The 26,524-nt window shown below is 50.3% G+C and overlaps 1 protein-coding gene across 1 annotated transcript in view; it reads left to right on the forward strand.

Annotated features, from left to right (window-relative positions):
* Positions 1 to 26,524, forward strand: part of LOC146200615 (cytochrome P450 3A41-like) — a 91,117-nt gene that overhangs the window by 14,904 nt on the left and 49,689 nt on the right. The window contains exon 5 of the mRNA XM_084592409.1: positions 15,175 to 15,291. Within this exon, the coding sequence (XP_084448535.1) occupies positions 15,175 to 15,291 (117 nt within the window). The remainder of the gene's footprint in view (positions 1 to 15,174; positions 15,292 to 26,524) is intronic.

A 26,524-nucleotide genomic window follows, 5' to 3' on the forward strand; every position in this document is an offset into this window, starting at 1 on the left:
CCACTACGGCGTCTCATATATCCTGAGTCGTTTTGGAATATTAGGCGCCATAAACTAACCTTCTCAAGTACACGAGAAAACGAAGGACGGTAAATCAGAATAAGCAATATTTTTCGTCTCCTATTTCCCCAAAAACAAAAACATGAATAATTCAGTTGTATGTAAACAGAAAAAATTATCACTTAGCACACGTGTGTCACTATGTACCTTAAGGGAGCCAACTTTCCCCAGCCATAGCATTTACTTCTTCGCGCTGTGAAAGTAGAAAACCGTTCCTTGCCGCTGTAAAGCTCAAATAAACTTCTCGAACTGCACAGTGGTTGAATGTGCGGTTTCAATGTTCGACTTCGAGCACTTTGCGCAGCGCTTGCCTAAGTCATTTTTGGCGATTGTTTCTGCCGGTGCTACGGGCTGCGTGAAAGTCGTGATGCTCCTCTGCGTCTGCACAAGTCCTGTAATGAAGAAGTGCCGTTAAGCAAACCCGCTACAGCCTGCCGAAATTCATGTGAAGTCATAGCAGGCATATCGGTATTTTTCGCTTGCAGCTTCATGTAGAAAATGTGAGCATTGTTATTCTCTATGTACAGAAGATAAAATCAGGTCAACTCCTCCCATAGATTTGTTGTATTCGTCTGCAACCAAAGGACAACGCACATCAATGTTTGTTTTTTCTCCCAGCGCATCGCCGCTTTACAAGAAGGGTTTCGACGGGAGAGATAAAGTTGGAGAGCAGCATAACTGTCCGATTGTCCATCCATTTTACTCAAGAAATACCATCGTCACTAAAAGATGCAATGTCACCGCTTTTGATTTCTTTGTCACTGGGAAAATTGGTTGGCATCCTCTTTCAGTTCACAAGCACGGTTCCACAGGCCTTGATATTGTAGTCTGAAAGCTCCACCCTTTTGCAAGAGTTGAAAAAGTAAAAAAATTCACTACCAAGTCCATTCAGTCCGTCAGTGAGTTAAAACACGACGGACTCTCCAAGCCCCATGACAGCACCTTCACTCTTCTTCCCGGTGTACATGTCACGCTGGAATAAATAACCTTGCTCTGAGTCGCACTGGCATCACATCTTGAATCACAAGCGAATTGACTTATTTTTTATATACTGCTTCAAGATGTTGTGGCCTTTGAATTTTATCATATGCTCGTCAATGGATTGACGCTTCGTCGGTAAAAGCGCAGCTTGAAGAGCCTTGTAGTAGTGGTCGATAAGAGGTCACACTTTGAACGCCCTGTCAAAATTGGAATCCTCTCTGTGGGCTGAGATTCGTTATCCACAAAGTGCAGAGCATTACGGAGCTGCTCAAAGCGATGAAGAGGCAACACACTGGTAATGTACGGTACACCAAAGTCAGGAAGCGTCAACTAGCGGTTTCTAATAGCTAGCAACACGTGGTAGATCATGACGAAGTTGACTCCCAGAAATGCTTTCATTTCTTCGTTTGTTGTGAAAACAATGCCGTTTTGTTGTGTGTAACGAATGCTTCCTTTCACGAGCGCGTCAGAAACAAGCTTGTCGAGGTTCATCTCTGCAGAAAAAATCACAGGTGGTGTTACGACTCTACCTTTGTCTTGGTCTAGTAGGCATTGCACTTGCCCGTACTCCATATCGGCGTCATCTGTAAATCTTTTGGATCTGTGGCACCTCTCCCACGTCATCTGTTTCATGGCTTTCATCCTGTACCCCTCAAGTAGGGCTGGGCGCAGTCGACGTCGGAAGAGAGCCGCTCTGCCTGATGCGTTTACCCGAGGAATTTGAACGCCCTTGAATATCTGGGTGCTCATTGTCAATATTGTAAGGTACCGCGAAGGTCGGACTTGGGGGATCAGGCTTTATTGCAGACCTGAAGCCTTGGTCGCACACTGCAGCCAAACACACTCCGCGATGACGATGGGTATCTACAAGAGGGAGCAGGATGAAGATGAAGCAGCACGTTCAGCCGTGTGGAAGATGAAGCGCCACACAGTGCTCACACTATTTCGCCCGCGCAGTTGAAGCGGCCAGCCTGGCGGCAATTAGTCCGCAGGATTGCGCCGAACAAAAGGTTTCACACGTGAACAACTTCAGTGTCACGGTAACGACAGTCCGGAGGAGGGTAAACAGGGGAGACGCGATAGTTGACCGGAGAGGTTTTTGCAAGAACTGTGTAAGGACCAATGTAACGGTGCTGTAACTTGTCACAAAGACCAGGAGTGCGTAATGGGGTCCAAAGTAACACCTCGTCGCCGGGACGGAACGAAACTTGGCGATGGGTTGCATCATAGCGGCACTTGCGGTCTTCCTGGCTAGCTTCCGTGTTGAAGCGAGCAAGCCGGCGAGATTTGGCCACTCGGGAAAGGAACTGGTCAGGAAGAGAGGATGAGGAACTGGCATGTGTAGAAAGGAAAGAGGCGACAAGAAAGGTAGCGGGAGAACGGCCGTAAACGAGGAAAAACGGGGTGTAACCTGTGGTCCGCTGTACAGCTGTATTGTAGGCGAACGTAACAAAAGGAAGCATTACGTCCCAGTTTCGGTGGTCTTGGTCGACGTATATAGCCAACATGTCCGTAAGCGTGCGGTGGAACCGCTCAGTCAACCCATTGGTCTGCGGGTGATAGCTGGAGGTCAATTTGTGAAGTGTGGTTGAGGCCTCAATAACTTCGGCTACAATCGTCGACAGAAATGTCCGACCACGATCGCTGAGAAGCACTTGAGGGGCCCCATGGCGCAGTACGAGCGATTCCAAAATGAAGGTCGCGACCTCATGTGCTGAGCCATTAGGCAGGGCAGCGGTCTCAGCGTAGCGTGTTAGGTGGTCGACGGCGGTGACGATTTAGCGATTACCTCGTGCGGACAACGGAAGTGGCCCGTATAAGTCTATGCCAAAAACGGCAAAAGGAGTAGCAGGCCAAGGTAGCGGCTGTAGTAGGCCAGCAGGAGGAGAAGTGGGCCGTTTGCGGCGCTGACATGGCAGACAAGAGGCGACGTATTTTGCCACACTTGAGGCGAGGCCTGGCCAGAAGAAACGGGTTTTCACGCGGTGGTAAGTTTAATGAAAGCCTAAGTGACCGGCTGTGGCATCATCGTGGAAAGCCGCCAGGATACGGGTGCGAAGCGCTCTCGGAATAACGGGGACCCAACGGGTGCCTTCAGAGCAATAAATATAACGGGAGAGCACGCCGTTGTCAAGTTTGAACTTTTGGAGTTGCCTGCGCATTCAAGCGGTAGGAGGGTGAGAAGCACCATTGAGAAGGTTGATTAGGGAAAGACAGTAGAGATCTGCTCGCTGGGGTGAAATAATGGCGTAGCGATCTGGAGCAGCAGCAGGAGTAGCACAGGTGATGTTTGGAGCTCTGGACGACATTGGGACGTCGAGGGTGCACGCAGGAAGGCGCGAAGAAGCACTAGGTGGTGATTCTGGGAGCGGGCAGCGGGAAAGAGCATCGGCATCTCGATGTTTGCGACCCGATTTGAATATGACATCGAAGTCGTATTCCTGCAAACGCAGAATCCAACGGCCCAGGCGTCCAGTCAAATTTTTGAGGGTTGATAACCAGCACAGAGCGTGGTGATCGGTGACGATCGCGAAATGGCGGCCGTAGAGGTAGGGGCGGAATTTCTGAACTGCCCGAACGACGGCGAGGCACTCCTGCTCAGTGACGGTGTAGTTGCATTCCGCTGGTGTTAGAGTTCGACTGGCAAACGCAATTACCTTTTCCCGAGAAGCGGTATCACGTTGCAGAAGTACGGCGCCGATACCGAGGCTGCTGGCATCGGTGGAGAATGGTAGCAGCAGTGTCGTCGAAGTGAGCGAGAACAGGGTCCGAAGTGAAGGCATTCTTTAGGGTTTGAAAAGCTTTTTCGCATTCTTCGGACCAATTAAAAGTAGTACGGTCGGTAAGGAGGCGGTGGAGCGGTGCAGCAATGGTAGCTAAATTGCGAATGAAGCGGCGAAAGTACGAAGACAGGCCAAGGAAACTGCGTAGTGCCTTAATCCGCTGAGGGCGTGCAAAGATCAAAGCTGCAGCAAGCTTGTCAGGGTCGGGTCGAATGCCATCGCGGCTGACGAGGTGGCCCAGAATCTTGATTTCTTTCTTGGCGAAATTCCACTTTTTGTGTTCAGTTGGAGACCGGCGGATGCCAGGCACGTTAATACTTGATCAAGGCGGCATAAATGATCAGAAAAAGTCGCAGAGAAAATAACTATGTCATCCAGGTAGCACAAGCATGTTTTCCACTTAAGTCCTCTAAGAACAGTGTCAATCATGCGCTCAAACGTAGCGGGGGCATTACAAAGTCCAACAGCCATGACAATGAATTTGTAAAGCCCATCGGGAGTAGCGAATGCGGTTTTTTCTTTGTCGGCTTCGTGCCTCGGTATTTGCCAGTAACCGGAACGCAAATCCAAAGTGGAGAAATATTCGGCGCCCTGAAGACAGTCGAGGGAGTCGTCAATTCGTGGCATAGGGTAAACATTTATGCGAGGGACTTTGTTAGGTGCGCGGTAATCAACGCAACAACGCATGGACCCATCCTTTGTTTTGACCAAGACGACCGGAGATGACCAGGGGCTAGCTGAGGGCCGAATAATGTCTCGACGGTGCATATCACTTACATTATCTTCTATGATTTTACGTTCTGATAAGGAAACACGGTAAGGGCGGCGGCTAACAATAGAAGTACCTTCTGTAATAATGCGGTGCTGTGCAGAAGACGTTCGGCCCAAGGTCGGAGAAGTGACATCAAAGGAGGCTTGGTGTTTTCGAAGTAATTGCTGCAAAGCTTGGCGGTGAGTCGCAGGAAGGTCAGGATTGATGGTGCCAAAGAGAGCACAGAGAGAAGCATCGGAAGAAGCTGCTGGTGAGGAAGAGGGGGCGGTAAGGGTGGCGAGGGACACCGGGTGAATGTCCAGGGCACTAGGAAAACATGTACCTTTAGTCAGCACAATGGGCTCTGGGGAAGTGTTCGCAGCAGCGACAAGCGCTGTGCCATGCTGAAACCAAACAAGACTTCGTGGTAGCGTGATTCCACGGGTCAGATAGCGATCAGAAGGCACGATTAGCACATCTCCGTTATCAATGTCAGTAGAAGTAAGCGCGACAAGTTGTTCGCATCCTGGGGGCAACACTTAGTTAGTAGCGGCAAGCAGGCGATGAAGGGGCTCGGGAAGTTCAGAAGACGGATCGCTCTTGTTCGTGTAAATGACCCTGTCGCGACACGAAATGCTGGCTGATGCGGCAGACAGAAAATCCCAGCCTAAAATAATTGGGTGAGCGCACTGTGACATCACGGCAAATTGTACATGGTGGCGGACACCATCAACAAAAACTCGCACAGTACACTTAGCAAAAGGTCGAATTATTGCGCCATTAGCTCCACGGAGTTAAGGTCCATCATAAGACGTTTTCACTTTTCGCAAGCAGGAGCACAAGTCAGTGTGTATCACAGAAACAGCGGCGCCCGTGTCAACCAAAGCCTCAACAGATAAACCTTCAACCAACACTAAAATAATACTCCACAGACGTTCCGAATGATTTTTGGGATGGCCGAAGAGTGCAGTTTTCCCTCCTAAAACTTCAGTGGTCAGTTTTCCGATAGGCGGGGGGTCGTTAGTGAAGCTTGACGGAGAGGCGAGCTTGAGCGGCGAAAAGGCGAAGGAGAACGGCGCCTTGAAGGCCTGTAAACACCAGGCGGAGCGGGGCTTTCTGGCGGGGATGATGAACGTCGGGAATAATGAGGGAATGAACGGGGGTTAGAGCCGGAAAAGCGAGGAGGGTAGTCTGCTTCAAATGAGTCGTAGCCGCAGCGTTCATTCTGGAGCCTGCGACGACAGAAGCGGGAAATATGGCCTCGGTACCTGCAGTAATAACAAACAGGGCGGGCTGGGCGCCAGTTGGGGTAGTACGTCGGCGCCGCGGCAGGTGGTGCCAATGGAGCGACATGAGCAGTGGTAGGCGCCGGTGGCGTAGGCGCTCCAACTGCAGGAGGCAAGGATGTGACCTGGGCGTACGTTGGCACCTGACAGATGGTAGGAGCGACCGATGTTGGGGGGGAATAGGTCATTGAGGCCAGCTCTTCTTTGATAATGCTACGCAGGCCGGCACTTGAAGGATGTGGCTCAGATGCAGGGCAGCACAAATTACTTGAGCCGAGAGCTCTTCACGAATTAATCCGCGAATAATCGCACGGAGGTCAGCGTCGGCAGTGAAACCAAATGAAGTGGGATCAGGCTGCAGGCGTATTGACTGTAGTTCGTCAAGGCGTTGACTAGTCGATATGATGGCGTCGATTGTGGTAGGGTTCTGCACGGCCAGGGCGTTATAGGCGAGTGGCCCAATACCTTTAAGGACGTGCCGAACCCGCTCGGCCTCTGGCATGGTGTCATTTATGCGCCGACAAAGTGCAAGAACATCTTCTATATAAGAGGTATAGGCCTCATTGGACCGCTGAAGTCGGGCTTCTAGCTTCTTCTCGGCGGACTCCGTGCGAACAGTAGGAGCGCAGAAAATCTGGCGTAACTTTTGTTTAAAGGTAGCCCAGTCCGGAATCGTCGATTCATGATTTAGAAACCACGTCTTGGCCACATCCGTCAAATAAAAGGACACATTAATTAGTTTAAGAGAATCGTCCCACCAGTTGAAAGCACTGACCCGGTCGTAGCTGTCGAGTCAGTCATCAGCGTCGCAGCTGCGGAGACCGGCGAACATCTGCGGGTCGCGCTGACGGCTACTGACAGTCCAAGTGGCAAGGGGAGCTGGGGTCGAGTTGGTAGAAGCCGGAATAGCGGCGTGGCCCTCTTGAGTCATGACGATGGTTGTCTGGGTCAAACGGCGGCCAGAACGAAGCTCCAGGTGGATGCAGGTGACGAAGCAGCGGGGAAATCAAGGCGCACCTCCACCACGTGTAAGGTAACGCGAAGGTCGGACTTGGGGGATCAGGCTTTATTGCAGACCTGAAGCCTTGGTCGCACACTGCAGCCAAACACACTCCGCGATGACGATTGGTATCTACAAGAGGGAGCAGGATGAAGATGAAGCAGCACGTTCAGCCGTGTGGAAGATGCAGCGCCACACAGTGCTCACAATATCTACGCCAACAGTATCTACGTCTTCCTCCAATAAGTCCAAATCTTCACAGTCGAGTTGTAATGCGCTCTCATCGTCGCTGTCGTCGGCGAACAAGACTTGGTGTAACTTTCGCCGTTTTCCTGTCATCTTCCTGCGGGACAAAAAGCTGTGCTTAGAAAAGGGAAAGCGGATATCTCACAGAAACGCACCAAACGAAAGGGAAGAGCGCGAAAAGGTGCCAGCCACGCCCACGTGAACGAATCGAAAGCTCAACCCAACTTCCCTTAGGGCACATTGGAATTGAGACACATGTGCCCCAAGCCAGTTTTTCCCTGGAAACAGTATGATGTGCGCAGACAGATTAATCGTTTCCGCTTTTTGTGTAAATAAATAGCCTAACTAAACTATTGTGTTCATGATTGATTTATAGCATGCAATAAAATTCATGAATATTGTCACAGAAGCCAGTAAAACTGGTTCAGCAGGTTTACTTATAACTAAGTAAAAGTACCGGCAAGATCAGGCACGGAACCGACTGGCGGGCGAGCACCGAGAGCGAAGAAGACGAGCGCGTGCCAATCTCCCGAGCTCGCCACATGGCGGCGCCAGTAAGATAACATTGCGGCATTGCCCCTCCCGGTGGGAAAGGCATCGTCCCGATGCCGAGTGGCGAGGTCGAGGATGACCCTCGTCGGCAAGGATGCGCGTTTGCATCAAGTAGTTAAAGGAAGCAAAGAAAAAAAACATATGTAGTTTGACCTAGCGGGAGTAGAAGGGCTTCATCCTGGCGACATGTACGACTTCCTATTGTGCTTGCAGTCGGGATGAGCTAACAGTTCCTTGCGGGGTCACTTCGTAGGTGACGTCGCTGAGTTTGCGTTGTACTTCGTAGGGGCCGAAGTAGCGGCGCAGAAGCTTCTCGGAGCGACCCCGCTGGCGAACAGGTGTCCACACCCAAACCTGATCGCCAGAGTTGTAAATTACCTCCCTGTGACGAAGGTTATACCGTCGAGCATCTTTAACTTGCTGTGACCGGACTCTCAGTCTAGCCAGCTGGAGAGCGGCCTCGGCATGCTGGACGAATTGGTCGGCACCGGGAATCGATGGGTGGGCAACATGTGGCAGTAGCATTGCGTCCAGCATGGTGACAGCTTCGCGACCGTACACCAAACGAAACGGTGTAAAGCGGGTCGTTTCCTGGACTGCGGTGTTATAAGCAAATGTTGCATACGGTAATATCTGGTCCCAGTTCTTATGATCTTCGTCGACGTACATAGAAAGCATATCGGCGATAGTCTTACTGAGTCGCTCAGTAAGGCCATTCGTCTGAGGGTGGTAAGCTGTTGTTCTGCGATGACAAGTGCCACTGAGCCGCATCATTTCCTGCGTTAGAGCTGAAGTAAATGCCGTGCCTCTGTCAGTTAAAACGATCGCAGGGGCACCGTGACGAAGGACTAGATTAAAGATGAAAAAGTTCGCAATATCAGTAGACGTGCCGCTGGGAAGAGCTTTCGTCTCACAATAGCGGGTTAGATAATCTGTAGCGACTATAATGTACCTGTTGCCCAAAGATGACGTAGGAAATGGCCCGATCAAGTCCATACCGACTTGGTGAAAAGGTACTCGCGGAGGAACAATAGGCTGCAGCAGGCCAGCCTATTGTTCCTACCAGGTGGTATCTTCCGACGTTGGCAATCACGGCATGTCCAAACATAGCACTGAACCCTAGCGGCAAGCTTGGGCCAGTAGTACTTTTGTCGTACTCATGCCAAGGTGCGCGAAAAACCGAGATGTCCGGCAGAAAGCTCGTCGTGGCATGCCTGCAAAACGTCGGTACGGAGCGGCGTTGGGACAACCAGCAGATACTGAATGTCTGTGGAAGCGCAGTTTTTCTTGTAGAGGACGCCGTCACGCAAGCAGAACGACGACAGGCCACGCGTGAAAAGGCGAGGTGGCGATGAGGCGGTTCCTTCCAGGTAATCGATGAGGGGCCGCAGTTCGGTGTCGTCTCGCTGCTGATGAGCGAGATCTGGCGTCGAGAGAGCGCCGAGAAAGACGGAATCATCTGTTTCACTTGAAGACCACGGGATAGGGTCTCGGGATAGGCAGTCAGCGTCACTGTGTTTCTTGCCGGACTTGTACACAATAGTGACATCGAACTCCTGTAAGCGGAGACTCCAGCGGGCTAACCTGCCTGAAGGATCTTTAAGGTTCGCTAACCAACAGAGTGAGTGGTGGTCGCTGACCACTCTAAACGGCCGACCATACAAATACGGCCGAAATTTTGTTACCGCCCACACAACTGCAAGGCACTCCTTTTCGGTAGTAGAATAATTCGCTTCGGAACGCAACAGGGTGCGGCTGGCGTAAGCAATCACCCGCTCAACGCCTTCTTGCCCCTGAACGAGAACTACACCGATGCCAACGTTACTGGCGTCGGTATGCAATTATGTGTCGGCCTCCTCGTCGAAGTGGCCAAGTACGGGCGTTGTTTGAAGGCGCTTGCGAAGCTCCTCGAAGGCCCTTTGCTGTTCGTCGGCCAAGATGAAAGGCTGGTCGTCCTTTGTTAGACGAGTCAATGGTTCCGCTATTCTGGAGAAGTCGTGCACAAATCTCCTGTAATATGCACAGAGGCCCAAAAACCGACGTACGGAACTTTTATCAGTGGGGGTCGGGAAAGCAGCTACGGCAGCCGTCTTCTCTTGATCAGGGCTAATTCCCTCAGCACTCACGACGTGGCCCAGGAACTTGAGCTGTTGGAATGCAAAGTGGCATTTTTCTGGTTTTAATGAGAGTCCGGCCCCGCGGATGGCATTTAGCACGGCCGTCAATCGTTTGAGGTGCTCTTCGTAGGTCGCAGAGAAAATGACAACGTCGTCAAGGTAGACGAGACACGTTTGCCATTTCAGGCCGGCTAGGACAGTGTCCATCATTATTTGAAAGGTTGCGGGAGCGGACCACAAACCGAATGGAAGCACCTTAAATTCATAGAGTCCGTCAGGAGTAATGAATGCGGTCTTCTCTCGATCACATTCGTCGACTTCGATCTGCCAGTACCCGCTGCGTTGATCGAGCGATGAAAAGTATCGGGCGTGGCGAAGTCGGTCGAACGAGTCATTGATTCGAGGCAATGGGTAGACGTCCTTTTTCGTAATTTTGTTAAGCCTCCTATAGTCGACGCAGAATCTGAGTGCTCCGTCCTTTTTAGCGACCAGCACAACTGGTGACGCCCATGGGCTTGTGGACGGCTGGATCACATCATCGCGGAGCATTTCATCAACTTGCGCCCGAATAGCCTCTCGTTCTTTCGGCGATACTCGGTAGGGGTGTTGGCGGATAGGGTGCTCGGTGGGATCAACTATAATTCGATGTTTGGTTACTGACGTCTGTTTCACTTTGGAGGTGACGGCAAAGCAGTCACGATAAGTGTCCAGAATTGCTTGAAGGCGGCGTTTCTGGGTAAGAGACAAAGCTGGATTCACGTCAGTTTGAACACTATGTCCAGTACTCTCAGGAGGGTTCTCGTTGGCCAGCGAAAGGGCGCAATGGGCGGATGGCGCACTGACTTCGTCAAAATAAGCGATAGCTGTACCTTGCTGTAAATGGCGATATTCGGCACTAAAGTTCGTTAAAAGCAGTTTAGTTCGTTTACTTTTCAAGGCGAAGACCCCCCGAGCAACGCAGACTTGTAGGCTCAACAATAAATTCACGTTCGTTTCCGCGAGGCCTTGAAAGGCGGGGGGGTTGTCGCACTGCACTGTAACAAACATGCTGGTGCGTGGAGGTAGAGAGACATGGTCGTCGCACACTCGGAAAACTGGCCTGTCTGTGTAGTCGTCGCTGTGCTGTCTGTACTCGTCGGAAATTGCGCGGTGAGTGGAAAACGTCACCATGAAGTCACGGAGGTCGATGATTGCGTTGTTTTCTCTAAGAAAATCAAGGCCGAGAATCAGGTCCTTGGAGCACTCTGCTAGTACAACAAAGCAGCACGAGAAAGTTACATGGTGAATCTCGACGCGAGCGGTGCACACTCCGAGCGGCGTTACAACATGCCCTCCGGCTGTCTTTACCGGGGCTCCGTGCCAAGGAGTCAGGACTTTTCGAAGAATGGTAGCAAGGCCATGACTCATAACGCAAAAATCAGCGCCGGTATCTACAAGGGCAGCCGTGTTGTGGTTATCAACGACGATCGGTATTTCGGCGGAATGTAGCTCACCGTCGACAAAGTGCGGCTTGTCAGGGATCGTCGGGCTGACGGGTCGTTCATTGCGTCGAATTACGGCGTCGAAGGTAAGCTTCTGTGATCGTCGGGAGGTCGTCGGACTCGTTGGTCGTGCGGTGCGTCGATTGGGGGCGTGGGAGGAAAGCTTCGGTGGTCGGATTGTTGATCGGAGTGAAGGGTCGGAGGTCGGTATGTGTGATCGAATCGGTGAGCGGAGGATGTTGGTCGTAATGTCCATCGACGGCGGCTCTACCCCCGAGGGTCGCCGTCTTCAGTTTTCCCGGTGCGGACTTGGGGACTGCCTGAGGAAAGAACGGCGGCTAGTTGAAAACTGTCTCGGCGGTGGTGACCTGGACTGGCGTCGCTGGAGGGACGCAGGTGGGACGTGGTCGCTGAGGTATTGGTCGATATCCCGAGGTCGTTCGCCATAGCGCGGCCGAGGGGCATCCGGGGAAAATCCGCGCAAGCCCTTCCGACGGTACGGGCAGTGGCGCAGAACGTGACCGGCTTCGCCGCAGTGGAAGCACAAAGGCAGATTGTCGGCGTGCGCCACGCGTGTGCTTTGCGAACTGGTGGTCGCGGTTCAGGCGCACCAGTCGAAACTGGATATTGCGGTGGAGGACGTGCGGGAGGAGCAGTGTTGCAGGGTGCTAATTTTTCAGGCGCAGGGGTACGCAACACGTCGCTGTACGTCATGATCTGTGGTGCAGGCGGCTGGGGTGACGGTACTGATGGCACTGCTTGGCGGAGCTCTTCGCACACCATATCCGAGATGCCCCCAACGAGTGGATGTTGTTCGAGAGAGGGCAGCTTTTGCAGCTCTTCGCGCACGATGCTTCGGATAAGTTCGCGAAGGGCTTCTCTGTCGTTTCCGGCCATTGGCAAGCGGAAGTCTATGGCAGCGATGTTTGCTGAGCGATCAAAATGTAGAAATCGCTGATTCAATGCACGCTCGATGCTTGTTGCTTCTTTCGTAAAATCAGCAACAGTACGTGGAGGGTCACGTACAAGGCCAACGAACAACTGCGCCTTGACGCCTTGCATTAGGTAGCGCACCTTCTTTACCTCCGACATGGAGGGATCCGCCCGGTTGAAAAGGCGAATCATTTCTTCCACAAACATGGCGACGCTTTCATTAGGCCGCTGTGCTCGGGACTGTAGTGCGAGCTCGGCCATCTCTTTTCTTGCATCGTTGCCAAATGTTGCGAGCAGCTGCCGCCGGAAATCCTGCCAGGTGGAAATGGAAGCCTCGTGGTTTTCGAACCAGATCTTGGCGGAGTCTTGTAGTGCGAAATAAACATTCTGCAATTTTCGCTCCTCGTCCCACGCATTACATACAGCGACCCGGTCGTAGCTGGCAAGCCAGTCCTCAACGTCTTCGAACTTGTCGCCATGAAACGGTGTGGGCATACGTGGAGTATGGCAGATCAGCTGCTGGGCACTCACAGGAAGCTGAGTGGTCTGAACTGCCGCTGTAGTCATCGTGGTTCGCGGTGGGAAAACAAGAGGACCACACTCGGGTGCTAAGCCTCTCAAGCGACGGCTCGCCTTGTGCACAGGTGTCGTGTCCACGGTGTGTAGATGGGCGTAGGGGGCAGCCAAAGGCTCTTCGTACATGGGATCTACCCAGCACCTCCACCAAAAATGTCACAGAAGCCAGTGAAACTGGTTCAGCAGGTTTACTTACAACTAAGTAAAAGTACCGGCAAGATCAGGCACGGAACCGACTGGCGGGCGAGCACCGAGAGCGAAGAAGACGAGCGCGTGCCAGTCTCCCGAGCTCGCCACATGGCGGCGCCAGTAAGATAACATTGCGGCAATGTACAGTTACTTGGTAGGTCGAAATCCGTTGCACTCCTGCTGCTCAATCTCCTAATATGGCGGGAAAGAGGTGTCAGTGTTGCCAAACGAAACCTATTTTCCTTCAGAGGTAACCTAATTAGCCAAATGCCGAAGTTTAGAGCTTACGCGCGCAGTAGGTCTGTTGTTGCACCGTGTTTAGTTCCGGGGACATACGTGTCCCGTGTACCTTAAAAAGGGCTAAACCAAAAGGCCATATTTTTAAATTTCTCGTGAGTTTCAAGCGCCTGGTATAGCGTAATTTTTCTATATTTTTGTCAATGCAGCATTAGTTTAGTGAACATCAGTTTTGTAATGGACATGTTATCGTCCGCGTTGTCTTCTCTCGTTTATTTTCACTGAGTGCCTAAGTAAATTAGGACAATAAAGCTTTTAGCAGATAGTCCGCCTCATGCATAAATACTTGTTTTTTTCTCAAAATCTGCCAGTATTCATCGAATACTGTACATAAGCTTATTGGGCATTTTACAATGGCCCTCCACTGAGCACAGTTGGTGCACGTGCATTTCTGGGAGCTTTTTCGCATTCTTAACCGGGCAAATTCAGAACGGGGGCACAACCCATCCACAGGAAAAATGGATTCGGGCTGCTATTGAAAAGCATGCAAGCGCCATGTACCAGCCAGTTGCCGCTATGTATGGATGCGAGTTATGAGTCATGATGAGTACCCAAATATGCCGCGAGTCTAATAAGTCCAGATAAGTTACAAGTCGAACTGAGCAATCCAGCGCCATATGAGCCGTGAGTCAACGTGAGTCGAAATTAGTGAGCCCAGATGAATTCCGAGTTAAAATGGGTGACTGACCTTAGATGAACTATGACACGTTGTCAATCGTAAGGGACGAAGAATGGTAAACTCTGGGTGAGTCGTGCGGCGAAGTGAGTCCGATTTGGTTCTGAGTCTAAATGAGTTTGAGTTCACGAGTTCGGTAAGCCCGAAAGGGGGTGGATGTGGGTTTGAGTGAACGCGCAGGTTGATCAAAATTTTTTAAATTTTGTGAGTGAGTTTGAGCGAACACTTGGGACTTTGCCGAGCTATGGCAAGCACCCATATCACTTCCATATGGCGGTGCGGGTTGCCGGCGGACTAGCTTTGTTCCCTTAACGCAAACACGCGAACTTGACAGCGCGCGAAATATAATATCGCAATTATACAGTCAGGGCTTATAATTATAGCATTCTTCCGTGTGCGCAAGTGCGTGGATGATGGCTGTTTGCTCAAATTCCTCCGGGGTGGCGACAGAGTGAACCCAGTGAACCCAGTAGGAGGAGTACAGTAGCAAGAGGTTGTAAGGAGAAGATGGCGACGACAACCCGCTCTTCCTCATCCAAGCATGCGGCGTCCTCTCATACGGCATGCCATTCGGAGCCGTAGTATTTGTGGAGCGTCTTTGCTCGGGCTCAGCAGCGCAGCTCGCGATCCTAATCGTGCTTGTTACGAGGAAGAGGTTTGATTAGAAGCGCGGACAATTTTTCACTCATCCTAGTAAGTTAGTTCTGAGGCAACTCAGTGTGCTTGTGAGACAAGTTACTCTGCCTGTGTATTTATTCCATGCCCCTCTTCATCACATCGTCGGCCATCACGGCGATCTTTTTTTTCCTTTTCCCCTTCCTTGGTGCAGAGTAGATGGCCAGACGTTCAACTTTCCGGCCGACCTCTCTCGCTTTCAGCTCAATTATCAAATACATCTATATAACCCATTCTTGGCCAGCTAAATCAACATGATTATATCCTATAAGTAGCCTTCAGAAGCAAATGCCGTGTTGATGTGAAGAATGCCAAGATTCTACCGAGAATTTCTTTGTTCCTATCCCTGCATTTATTTCTACACGGAAATACATTTTGCCATTATTTTTTTTTCAGACTTTCAATCACACACACACTGTCATGATTGTTCATGACCTAACAATCTTAGCCAGTTGTTTAGCATTGTCTACGTCTGTTGAACTTATACTCACTCGATTAATCAGAATACGTAGATGCATTTTGAGGTATCGTATTCGCGGAAATGTTCACAGGAGCAGACATTTGCTTGCAGATCTTTAAGTATGACGACCCGCTTTTGGCCAACATGATGCTTAACGCCAAAGCAAAGCAATGGAAGAAGCTTAGAACGGCGTCGACCGCAGCGTTCACATCAGGCAAACTGCGAAAGGTAAGCCGCAGAATTATTTATACTCAAGTGGACGGTTACCTTGCTTTTTGACATTTCATTCTGCATGCTTTATAAGTTATCTTACTATTTGTAAAGAGATAGCCTTAAGTACAGCCGCATTCAGTGCCAAAGTCGGCGCCAGCATTGTTGTAAGAACTATGAGAATAATGCCGAGCATGCCTCTGACAGGTGCAAGTAGGCAGGTGCTGTGCACTGATTGGTGTGCCGGTTGTGCAACGTTGGGAAACAACATGACATGGGTGACTGGGTAACAGGTGGGATTCGACCCTTGGATCCTGGGCTAAGAAAGTTGCGTACCCCTATTCCACACAGGTGACTTCGTACCGCTTGGTTAATAAAGACGTTTAGTATAGCGTGCACAAACACACGCAGAGAAATATCGCATGCCAAAAATATCGTCATCCACACTACGCATGCACTATACGATAGCCGAGAATGAACTCTCGCGTATTATCGGCCAGCGTACGTGAAATTTTGAGTTTATCGTGCTAGGCTCTCACGTATGATGGGAAAATAGCGTTGACAAGATGGCGGCGTTCAGGTCGCCCGATTCATATTGAATTTGTCTTCGTTAACGTGTTTTGAGGCGCGCTCATGCCTATAAATGGCACATGGAGCTTTCTCTTTGCCTCATGTAACCTTCAGCTCACACAATTAGGGATTTATACGTTCTGCTTTTTCATTTTACTCGGCGGCTGAGCAGTCGCCAAGCCTGACAGTTGGCGTTGTTTTGTTGGCAGCAACGCCATAAAGTGGATCGCCTTGTCTTGACTGCTAGCACGCTTGTTTTCGTGAACACAAATTGTGAACAGAAGTGAAATCAGTAGTTTGTAATGTGTTATCGTGGCTCATTGTTCGACACAGGAGCAAAATAGCTGGCTACGTCCTGGCGCGACTTTGATAGTTTTTGCTTCCGGGTAAAAAAAAAAGGACTATGTTTTTTTTTGTTTGAACGCAGATGTCGCCACTGCAACTTGCGTTCGTGTTTTGGTGCGGTCAACTAAAAGCGCCGATGCGACACGCGGAGTGAAGTCTCGTAACTTCCTGGTGTAGGTGTCCATGCGCTATACTAAATGACTTTAATGCCACGATATTTCTCGGCAACTGGATCGTTGGCCGGCGCAGAAATTACAATTTTTGAGCCAAATTTCCCACCGTTGCACTATAGGTACGTGGGAAGAAGCGGCGTGCGAAAGACCAGATTTGGACTGCTGACCGTCGTTAGAGGTCACGCGTGTTTGGCAGATGGCCAGAGGGATGAGGCGTACTCAAGTCCAGTGGCAGTGCAATTTACTTATATACAAAAAAAGATGGTTTATAAAGCACAATAGCAATATAACAAAGACGTTATGTAGGTATCAAACAAAGATTAAGCAGGCAAACTATTAACATGAGGCGGGAAACAATAGGGAGAGGACTCTACATTTTTACAAGCGGACATGACTATTCTGTCATACTTATTCTGTGACACCTGAACCGCGCCGTAAGGGAAGGAAGGAAGGTCGATTGATTCATAGGAAAGGAAAGGCGAGGTAACTGTCTCACTTGTTTTCTGTGGACACCTCAACCGCGCCGTAAGGAAAGGGAGGAAGGTGGGAGTGAAAGTGGAAAGAGAGAAAGAGGAGCCGTAGTGGAGGGCTACGGAGTAATTTCGACCACCTGGGGATCTTTAACGTGCTCTGACATCGCACAGCACACGGACGCCTCTTCGCTTCGCCTCCATCGAAACGCAGCCGCAGAGGTCGGTTTCGAACCCGTGTACTCCAGCGCAGTAGTAGGGCGACTTACCACTGCACCACCCCGGCGGGGCAGCAAGATGCGGCACAAAGCAGAAAGAGAAAGTGGTGCTGTGTAGGAGGGCCACAGACTAATGTTGACCCCCTTGGGATCTTTAACACTCTCTCAGCCCTCTTCTATTCTGCATTTATATCGAAACTTTATGCCTGTCTATTATGCAAAATCCATCTGTTCAGGGCTTTCAACTGTACAAGTCTGAGGTCAAACTTTTGGCGTACGCTGATGATGTGGTAGTGTTTTGTGCGAACAAAGAAAGTATTTGCGCCGCAGTTGAAGTTGTGAAAGATTTTAGTGCCACCACAGGAAGTCCAGCAAACTGGGGAAAGTGTGTTGGCTTCTGGCACGGGGCGTGGACATCAACGCCTGACTTTTTTGCCAACGTTACATGGGTTACAACACCCGTGAAGTATTTGGGCGTACCTCTATAATTCTATGAAGACAGCAAGCCATTTTGGCACGCCCAAGTTCAGGAAATACAGGAGAAGGCTGACAGGTGGAAAGGAGTTCCGCTGTCTACTTTTGCACGAGCCACTGTGTGTAATCTATTTTTTGTTGCCAAGGTGTGGTACGTCATGCAAGCACTTCATTGCTCTAGGTTGAGTGTTCAAAAGCTACACCGATTCTTTGCTGTGTTTGTATGGGCATCAAGCTGGGAAAGATGTAGTCGGGACAACTTGTTCCGGCCAATTAAAGACGGAGGTCTCGGGCTTGCTCACTTATTTGTGCGCCAGCTTGTAAACAGATCTATTTTCTTTCGCGTCGTTACCGACCCCTTTTTGCGCACTGTGTGCCAAGTGAGGCTCGCGCGGGCGTTGCCCAATTTCGTTGTTGCTACTGAAAGCATGCCAGGGCGTCTTTCTAGTTTTTTCAGAGGTTGTCAGCGGTGTTCGAATTCTGTCAACTCGCTTCTCGACAGAATACGCAAGTTCAGTGAAAAAGAGTTTGTGACGACTTCTTCTCTGTTTCTGTGTACAGAGCCTTGTATACCGGCCGTCTAGGTCAAGACCTACTGAAGCGTGTCAAAAGAATGCCTGTTTCTCCTGGGGTAAAGACGTTTTTCTTAAAGTTACATACAGGAACATTATCGGTACAAACGTTTTTTGAAAGCAAGGGCTTTTATCTGCCATGGGGTTCACTTTGCTTAATATGTAAACAGCCAGAGACAATAGACCATGTATTTTTGCACTGTTTGGAGGGCGTCTGTTTTTGGGATGTGCTGCAACGAACTGTTAAAAAAGAATTACCATTAGACTCATACGGGATTAGATTCCTGCCAACTGAAAATAATGATGGGATTCCACTTGATACGGTTATGCTAATAGGCCTGAAAAAGTCTATGGCGGTCCAGAATGGCGGGTTTTCACTGTTACCCTGGCGCCCGCCATGCAAGGCTCAACTTTCGCGAGAGTATACACACATTGGTTGAAATGCACGAATTGAAGATCACTGTGCTAGACTGGATTTCAAGAGTCGAACCACTATGCAAGCTGAAGGAATTTTAACGTGACAAAGGAAACTTGTATAAGCCTGCCGGCTTCTGTATTAACAGTGTCATGCTTGTGGTAACCGCTCTGCTGTGAGCATTCTGTTTGTAGCGCGTTTTTGTTGGTTTTGTTTTGTGTTTGTGATGACCGGCAAAAAAAGAAAAAAAAAACTCGTGGCTGAGTGGTAGCGTCTCCGTCTCACACTCCGGAGACCCTGGTTCGATTCCCACCCAGTCCTTCTTGGAAGTTGCTTTTTATTTATGAAGTGCATGCCGGGATTTATCGCTCACGGCCAACACCGCCGACGACACCGGCTTTTCTGCGATACGAGCTCCTTAACGCTACCGCGTTAAAAATGAGTATAGCAAGTTGCTCCATAACGTTCCATTCTTAACGGCGAAGCTTTCTCTCTTCTTTCACTCCCCCTTCCTCCTTTCTCTGACTGCGCTGCTTAGGTGTCCCCCGAGAATTGTGGCAGATTGCGCCTTCCAATTTTTATAAAACCGTTTACAGGAGTTTAACGCTGCCAAACCCTGTGCCTCGGCAAAACAATTCGCGTAATGAAACGCCCCGCCGTTCGAATATTACGATGTACTTTTACAATTATTATAAAACACAAAATTATAACAACGACATTTCACTATAATGGTCCCAGCATGGCCGCCCGGCCGCTCGATGAATATGATCTACTTTTATCCTGAACGGAGCAACCACGACACGCGTGTGTATGATATATTGAAATACTTGCATAGTTGTAGAAAAAAACTTAAGTTGTTAATTAAGAGAAAAAAAACTATTTCTCTTAAATGAAATAAAGTAACATCCATAGCGCTGCAATCCATGCACTGCGTACGGATGCTATCCTTGGGTTATCGATTAGCTGCATACATTGTTGGCAGTAATGAAGCCAACGCTTCGGTGGCAGACGACTGCTGTTACCGGCGCGCGTCTTTCTCCCCCTGTTCTTTTTTTGTTCTGTTTTCTCTTCTGTTCGTACGAGGCAGCGGGGGTGGCTCAGCTACAGAGCTAGTAACAGGACTGTGCATTTTATTTTCCTTTTAAGTTTTTCCCACAGACGAAACAACATTGATGCTCGGCTTACAAAGCTGTAGTCAAGTGCTTATCGCAATGTGTATTTTCTATTTTAGCTCTCCGTAATATTACTGCGCTATTTCAATTTCTGTGGGCAATTTATGGACACATGCCTTGAAACGGGTTCCTTTTTCAAACGCCTTCTATGGTAATAGCAGCTTCGAGTAGCGCTTCAGGTGTCCACCTCGCCCAGGGCATGCATCGGGTCCCGGGGCCACGCAACAATGGCCACCTGTGCACCACCCGAAGCTCCCCCAACACCTCCGAAGGCACATTTTTTTTACCTAGTAGCGCCTAAAGGCGCTCCAAGTCGCCACGACGTCGTCGTCGATGCCATCGAGGAAGTCACTGCTGCCGACGGCTGCTGTACCTCCACCACCTCGATGCCTGCAAGCACCTGGTTTGCTTGCGATCCCAGACACATGCCACCGAGTTGTCAACGCCCGGCGCCGTCAGCCGCGGCAGCCAACGTGTTTCTGTCAACACACTGGGCCAGCCCATGGCGGCTGCCACCGTTTACAGGCTACCCCCGCGCAATTTCAACCCGCGCAAGTTCACAGGTACGAGGTTGCTGTGGGTCGACATGCGGAACCCAGTGCCCAACTTCATGCTCATTCAAGGTCATCCAGGAACCCAGTGCGTCTGCACTGGCCACATGGCGGCGGGATGGAAGACCCTGAGGTGCGAGCGGTGCGCAGCCTACGGCCATGCCACAGAAATGCATGCTGTGAATGGAAAAAGTGCAATGGGAAGCATGCACTGCGTATTGCATGCAGCGGCGGTCCTACGACGTGACGGCACAGACGCCAGTGGCAACCTGCGAGCCTTAGCACGACGCGGGGACCCACAACTCGCACGAAGTGAAGTCTGCACCTCGTGCGGTTGTTGTTGTTGTGGCTGTAGGAAGAAGGAAAAGAAAATGCACGGGCCAGCTACTGGCTCTGTAGCTGAGCCACCTCCGCTGCCTCGTGCAGGCAGAAAAGAAAATAGAGAATAAAGAAAAGGAAGAGGGAGAGAAAGACGCGCGCTGAAACCGCGGCCGTCGTCCACCACCTAAGCGGTGGCGGGTGCAATGACGGCCTACAACAGATAAAAATTCGGGGGCAGGCTAGCCGCCGCCGCAAGCTTTCCGTCAAACCATTTGTATGTTGATGGTATGCCGTAGTAGTGCGGTGAGTGATGTTGCATTTTTGCGATAAGGATTCCACTACCGCCGAAAGGAAGACACGTCCTCTGTCACTCAAGAGTTCGCGGGGTGCACCATGGTGCAGAATGAAATAGTGCAAGATGAAGGATGCAACATGGGATGTCGTAGCCTCAAAGAGAGCCCCGGTTTCAGCTTAACGAGTCAGGTGGTCAACGGCTACGATAACCCAGCCGGCAGCAGTGTATGGAAGCGGTCCATAAAGGTCGATTCAGATGCGGTCGAAAGGGCGCGAGGTGCAAGAAAGAGGCCAGATTTGCGACGTTGGCAGGGGGCGCACGAGCGGACGCACTTGCGGACGTAAGTAAACATACCACGCCAATAATAGCGAAGAAAAAGCCTTGAGTACGTTTTAAAGGCGCCGGCATGAACCTACTGTGGGTCATCGTGAAAGAGTGCGCAGATTTCCGACCTCAAGTGAGCAGGAATGACAAGTAGCCACTTCATACCATCAGATGTGTAGTTACGGCGGTATATGAGGCCGTCGCGAATGGCGAAGTGAGCAGTCTGGCAGCGGATAGCCCGAAGTACTGGTGAAGCCGATGGATCCGAGAGGAAGCTAATAAGACGAGCTATCCAAGGATCCTGTTGTTGCTCACATGCCATGTTGCGCAAGGGATGCGTCAACAAAGAGCACTAAACGCGGGGACAGCAGGCGCTGGGAGGTGGTAGGGAAGAGCGGGACAAGGCGTCGGCGTCATTGTGCTTCCCGCTGGAGCGATAGATGACACGGACATCGCACTCTTAGAGAAGGAGGGCCCATCGGAATAGCCGGCCTGTAGGGTCTTTCAAGGAGGACAACCAACACAAGGAATGGTGGTCCGTGACGATGCCGAAAGGACGGGGAAACTTGGAAATCGCCCAAATGATGGCTAGACATTCGTTTTCTGTGACGGAGTAATTAGATTCCGCTTTCGTCAACGAACGGCTCGCGTAGGCAACTACGTATTCTACAAAACCAGGTTTTCGTTGCGCAAGAACAGCGCCAAAGCCAGCGCCACTGGCATCGGTATGAATTTCAGTGGAAGCAATTGGATCGAAGTGCCGTAAAATGGGAGGTGAGACGAGGAGACGGCGCAGTGTTGTGAAAGCGGTGTCACTGACGTTTGACCAACCGGTCAGATCATTGTCGCCACCCAGGAGGTTCATCAGAGGCGCGATAATAGTGGCGAAATTTCGGACAAAACCTATGAAATAAGAGCATAGGCCGATAAAGCTGCGGAGCTCCTTTATAGTGGAAGGCTTCGGGTACTCAGCAACGGCGCGAAGCTTAGCAGGATCAGGAAGTACGCCGTCTTTGGAAACTACGTGGCCTAAAATCGTGAGTTCACGAGCACCAAAGCGACACTTTTTCAGGTCAAGTTGGAGCCCAGCTTGGGTCAAACAGTTCAACACGCACTCCAAACGGAGAATGTGGCTCTCGAAATCAACAAAGAAGACTACAGTGCCATCTAAATAGCACAGACAAGTTTTCCACTTTAGGCCATAGAGTATCGAATCCATCCTACGCTCAAAAGTGGCCGGCGCGTTGCCAAGTCCGAAGGGCATGACTTTGAATTCGTATAGGCCATCAGGTGTTACAAAAAAGCAGTCTTGGCGCGTGCGGTATCCGCTAGAGGTACTTGCCAATATCCTGATCGCAGTTCTAATGACGAAAAGAATTCAGCTTCTTGTAAACAGTCTATGGCGTCATCAATTCGAGGCAGCGGATAGACGTCTTTGCGAGTGGTGTTGTTAAAGTGCCGATAATCGACGCAAAACCGTATAGTGCTATCCTTTTTCTTGACAAGGGTGATCCCAGGTGGCGTCGCCTAGAACAGACGGCGGAACATCGAACTCCGGAATTCACCGTCTTTTTGCCAGACCATCAACCCTGGGACCTCCATCGCCCAACTCACGTCATTCGGCAAGTACCTGGGATCATTCTGACTCCTCATGTGCTGAATTTGATAGCTTTTTGGCTAAGAACCGACCATATATAGGTTCCGATGATGCCCGAGGCTCGCTAAGCCTTGCCACGGATCTCGATTGTGTTACCATGGCAACGGCACCGCCACCGCCCGTGCCGTCGATGAATTTCCTGGAGAAACACGTGCCCATGCTGCCGAAGCACGCGCCAATGCCTCAGACGCCAGAGAAGAACGCGCTCATACCTCTGAAGATTTCGATGCGTCTGACTGGATTACCCCAAAGAAAAAGGCAAACAAAAGATTCCGGCGACACATTTCTCAACGTTGAAAGCTGTCGTAATCAGGGCACCAAGTACGCTCAATATCTCCCAGGTTAACTCCTACGAAATTCTTCAAGAAATTTCCTCAGCAGCAGACTTGGCGCCGCATGAGCGGCAGGCTCTGACTCTACAAATCAAATATCACCAGAATGTCATCCTTCTGAAGACCACCAACGAATTGACCGCCCGAAAGCTAGCAGCACTTTCCTCGTTATCCATCCGAGCCAAAACTCATAACATCCAATCTTACATGACGGCCCCGGTGGCATCGTGCCGGGGCGTAATTCATGCAATCAAGAAAGGTCTTTCAGAAGCCGAACTTTCAGAAAGCCTTGAATCGTGGCATGCGACGATCCTGTCCGCTCGTATGATGGGACAGACCGAGTCTGTATTAATAACTTTTGAAGGCACCCATGTACCTCGACAAATTCTGTTCCGCCGCGTCTTGTACAGATGCAAGCCTGAAAGACCAAATGCTTTAAAGTGCAGCAGGTGCCGCGAATATGGTCATCGGCTGCTGAACTGCCCTCACCATCCGACATATCAACGCTGCCCCACCTGCTCAGCCCAGCTCAGCCAACAAGATGAACCACATCGTTGCTCCGCCTATGGCTTCCACTGCGGTGGAACCCACCCAACTTTTGAACTCACCTGCCCTGTACAGAAACAACAAGACCAAAAGAGCCACAAGGCTGCATATGACCGAAGGAAGAGTCTCAGGGAACAGCTGGAACCTTCTGTCCAAGAACAGAAAAAGCCATCTAATTCCCAGCGTCCCACTACAAAGCGACTATTGACTACGCGACAAACAATGTCTGGTCACCCTGGCAAGAAGAATAAGCCACCCCATCATCCTCCGACTCGCGAGGACTTCCCCCTCTGTCACAGGCAAATCAAGAGACGGCACCACCCAATCGGACCAATGTCTTTCATCAAGAAGTTCAAGAACTGCCAGCTGCCCCACGTCCGCTTCTCAAGCCAGCTACGCTCCCACCACCGGGTAAGCCGAGCCCGCCACTTCCCCTTTCCCCTCCCAAACCTTTCTCTTATACATCTTCCGATTCCACACCAGTTATCACATCTGAGAATTATATGCGCCACATAAAAGATCGAAATGACCTTATTATCTGGTACCTTGCAGAAGAAATTTCCGCCATTCGAATGGCAGAAATTTCTTGCTTGGCGATCGCCAAGCATTCGAACTCATGCATACCCTCCTTAGCAATCTCCTGCAGGATGACAAACGCATGGATTTCCTAAATCATTCTCTTAAACGGCCCCGTCCGTCTACATCCCCTGAAGCAACTGCTGCATCCTCTTCTGTCCCTCCCGAGCAGCGTGCTAACGTAGCTTAAGAATGGCAGGGAACAATCACATATACATTGTACAGTGGAATAGCAGAAACCTGCGTACCAATCGAACACTATCCAATGGCTCCTGACTACCCTCGCAGCCCCACGTCATTTTCATTCAAGAATCGCGTGCTCTTAAAGGTATTCCGGGCTACCGTGCCCTGCATGCAGCGCATGACAGCGACATGTGCCCTATTAGTGAGCACTGATATTCGTCGGGACATCCGATTTGAGGCCATTGAAGTCCCCAGTCGTCTTGAACGTCATCTTATTGCATTTGCACTGTATTCTTATCACTTATCTCGCCCTTTATCCATTCTAAATTTTTATAACCCTCCTACAGAGTACACGCTTTTCAAACCGCTAATGCACTTTACTTCAAGATTGTTTCGAGACTCCGACTTCTTGATAGGTGGGGATTTTAATGCCCCGCACGTTATCTGGCGTTACCCATACACCTTCCGACATGGCCGTATACTCAACGACGCATTAAACAGAGGTCAATTAACTATTTATAACACCCCAAACTCCATTACCCGGGAAGGTTACAGGAACCAACAATCCACCATGCCAGACCTCACAGTGGGCCGCGGACTGCGAGAGGTCACCTGGCAAGTTGCAGATGAAAAATTGCTCAGCGACCATTACATTATTAACATCACTGTCCCTAGCCGTACCCGTTCGCGTAAACATAAAATTTCCCACACAAACTGGAATACCTTTCGCACTATACGCGACACCTCTCATACTACTGGCAGTCTTCAGAGCTGGACAAAAGCACTCAAACATGCTCAGAAACAAGCTACGCAGGAGAGTTCCACTTCAGCCCGTCAGATAATCCGGACCCTTACCTTGTACGCATCTGGAAGAGGCGGAAACGACTCTTGCGCACCCTTCGCACTCAGCCCAACAATGCTCGCCTCTCCGACCGAGTCACCGAATTGACGCGACAGGTTAAAGAACGCTGCGTTACACTTGACACCAATCAATGGAACAAAATTTGTAACACCATTAACGGCACACTAAATCAAAAAAGAACCTGGCATTTACTCAGAGAACTACTCGGGCCTCAACCGGCGCCTGTTCCCACTCTCGAGAAGCACTATTCTCAACTAGGCGCGGATGCCTTAACAGCCCAACTCCGCGATCTCTACATTCCTCCTCCCCTACCCAGCCTTTATACTCCGTACACTGGTGCTTCCAATGTAGAACTCGATCAGCCGTTTACCCTCTGGGATCTCGACTGGGCGCTAGAACAGCTAAAGCGGAAGTCAGTCCCAGGTTAAGACCAGATTACATACTCACTCATTCGAAATCTCTCTGACAAGGACAAAGAACATTTTCTGAGTATTATAAACTTACATTGGGAAGAAAGCACACTCCCAGCATCTTGGAAACAATCCCTTATAACCCTACTTCCAAAGCCAGGCAAAAAAACTGCGCTTCAAAACCTCCGCCCAGTTTCTTTAACATCATTCCTGGGAAAAACCATGGAGCGGAAGGTGCTCAATCGGCTCGAGACTCATCTTGAATCCATAGATTTATTTCCCCCTCAAAAAATTGGCTTCCGAAAAGGTGTGTCTACTCAGGACCTATTTTTTCTCCTCATGCACGAATTTGACCCTCCGCCCACTTCCCAGATCCAAGCCATAGTGGCCCTTGATGTGCGAAAATCCTTTAATAACCTTGCCCACGATCCTCTATTAAACATCCTTGCCTCTACTGGCTGTGGTCCAAAGATGTATGGCTACCTCACAGCATTTCTCCGCGACCGTACGGCCAAGTTCCGTCTCCCCGATTCGATATCTGATCCTTTCCCCCTCACACGTGGTACTCGTCAGGGCGCTATTCTGTCACCCACCCTTTTTAACCTTGGAATGGCTCCTATATCTCGTATTTTAGCGTCTATCCCAAACCTAAAACACACATTCTATGCAGACGACCTTACTCTTTGGTGCACTTCTGGGTCTCCTGGAGCAGTAGAGGAGACCCTACAGCAAGGTATCGATGCAGTCGTTAGTTACCTTGATAAAGTAGGACTATCTCCCACACC

This window comes from Amblyomma maculatum, chromosome 2 (assembly GCF_055883805.1).
Source record: "Amblyomma maculatum isolate TAMU_Amacu chromosome 2, ASM5588380v1, whole genome shotgun sequence".
Lineage (NCBI taxonomy): Eukaryota > Metazoa > Arthropoda > Arachnida > Ixodida > Ixodidae > Amblyomma > Amblyomma maculatum.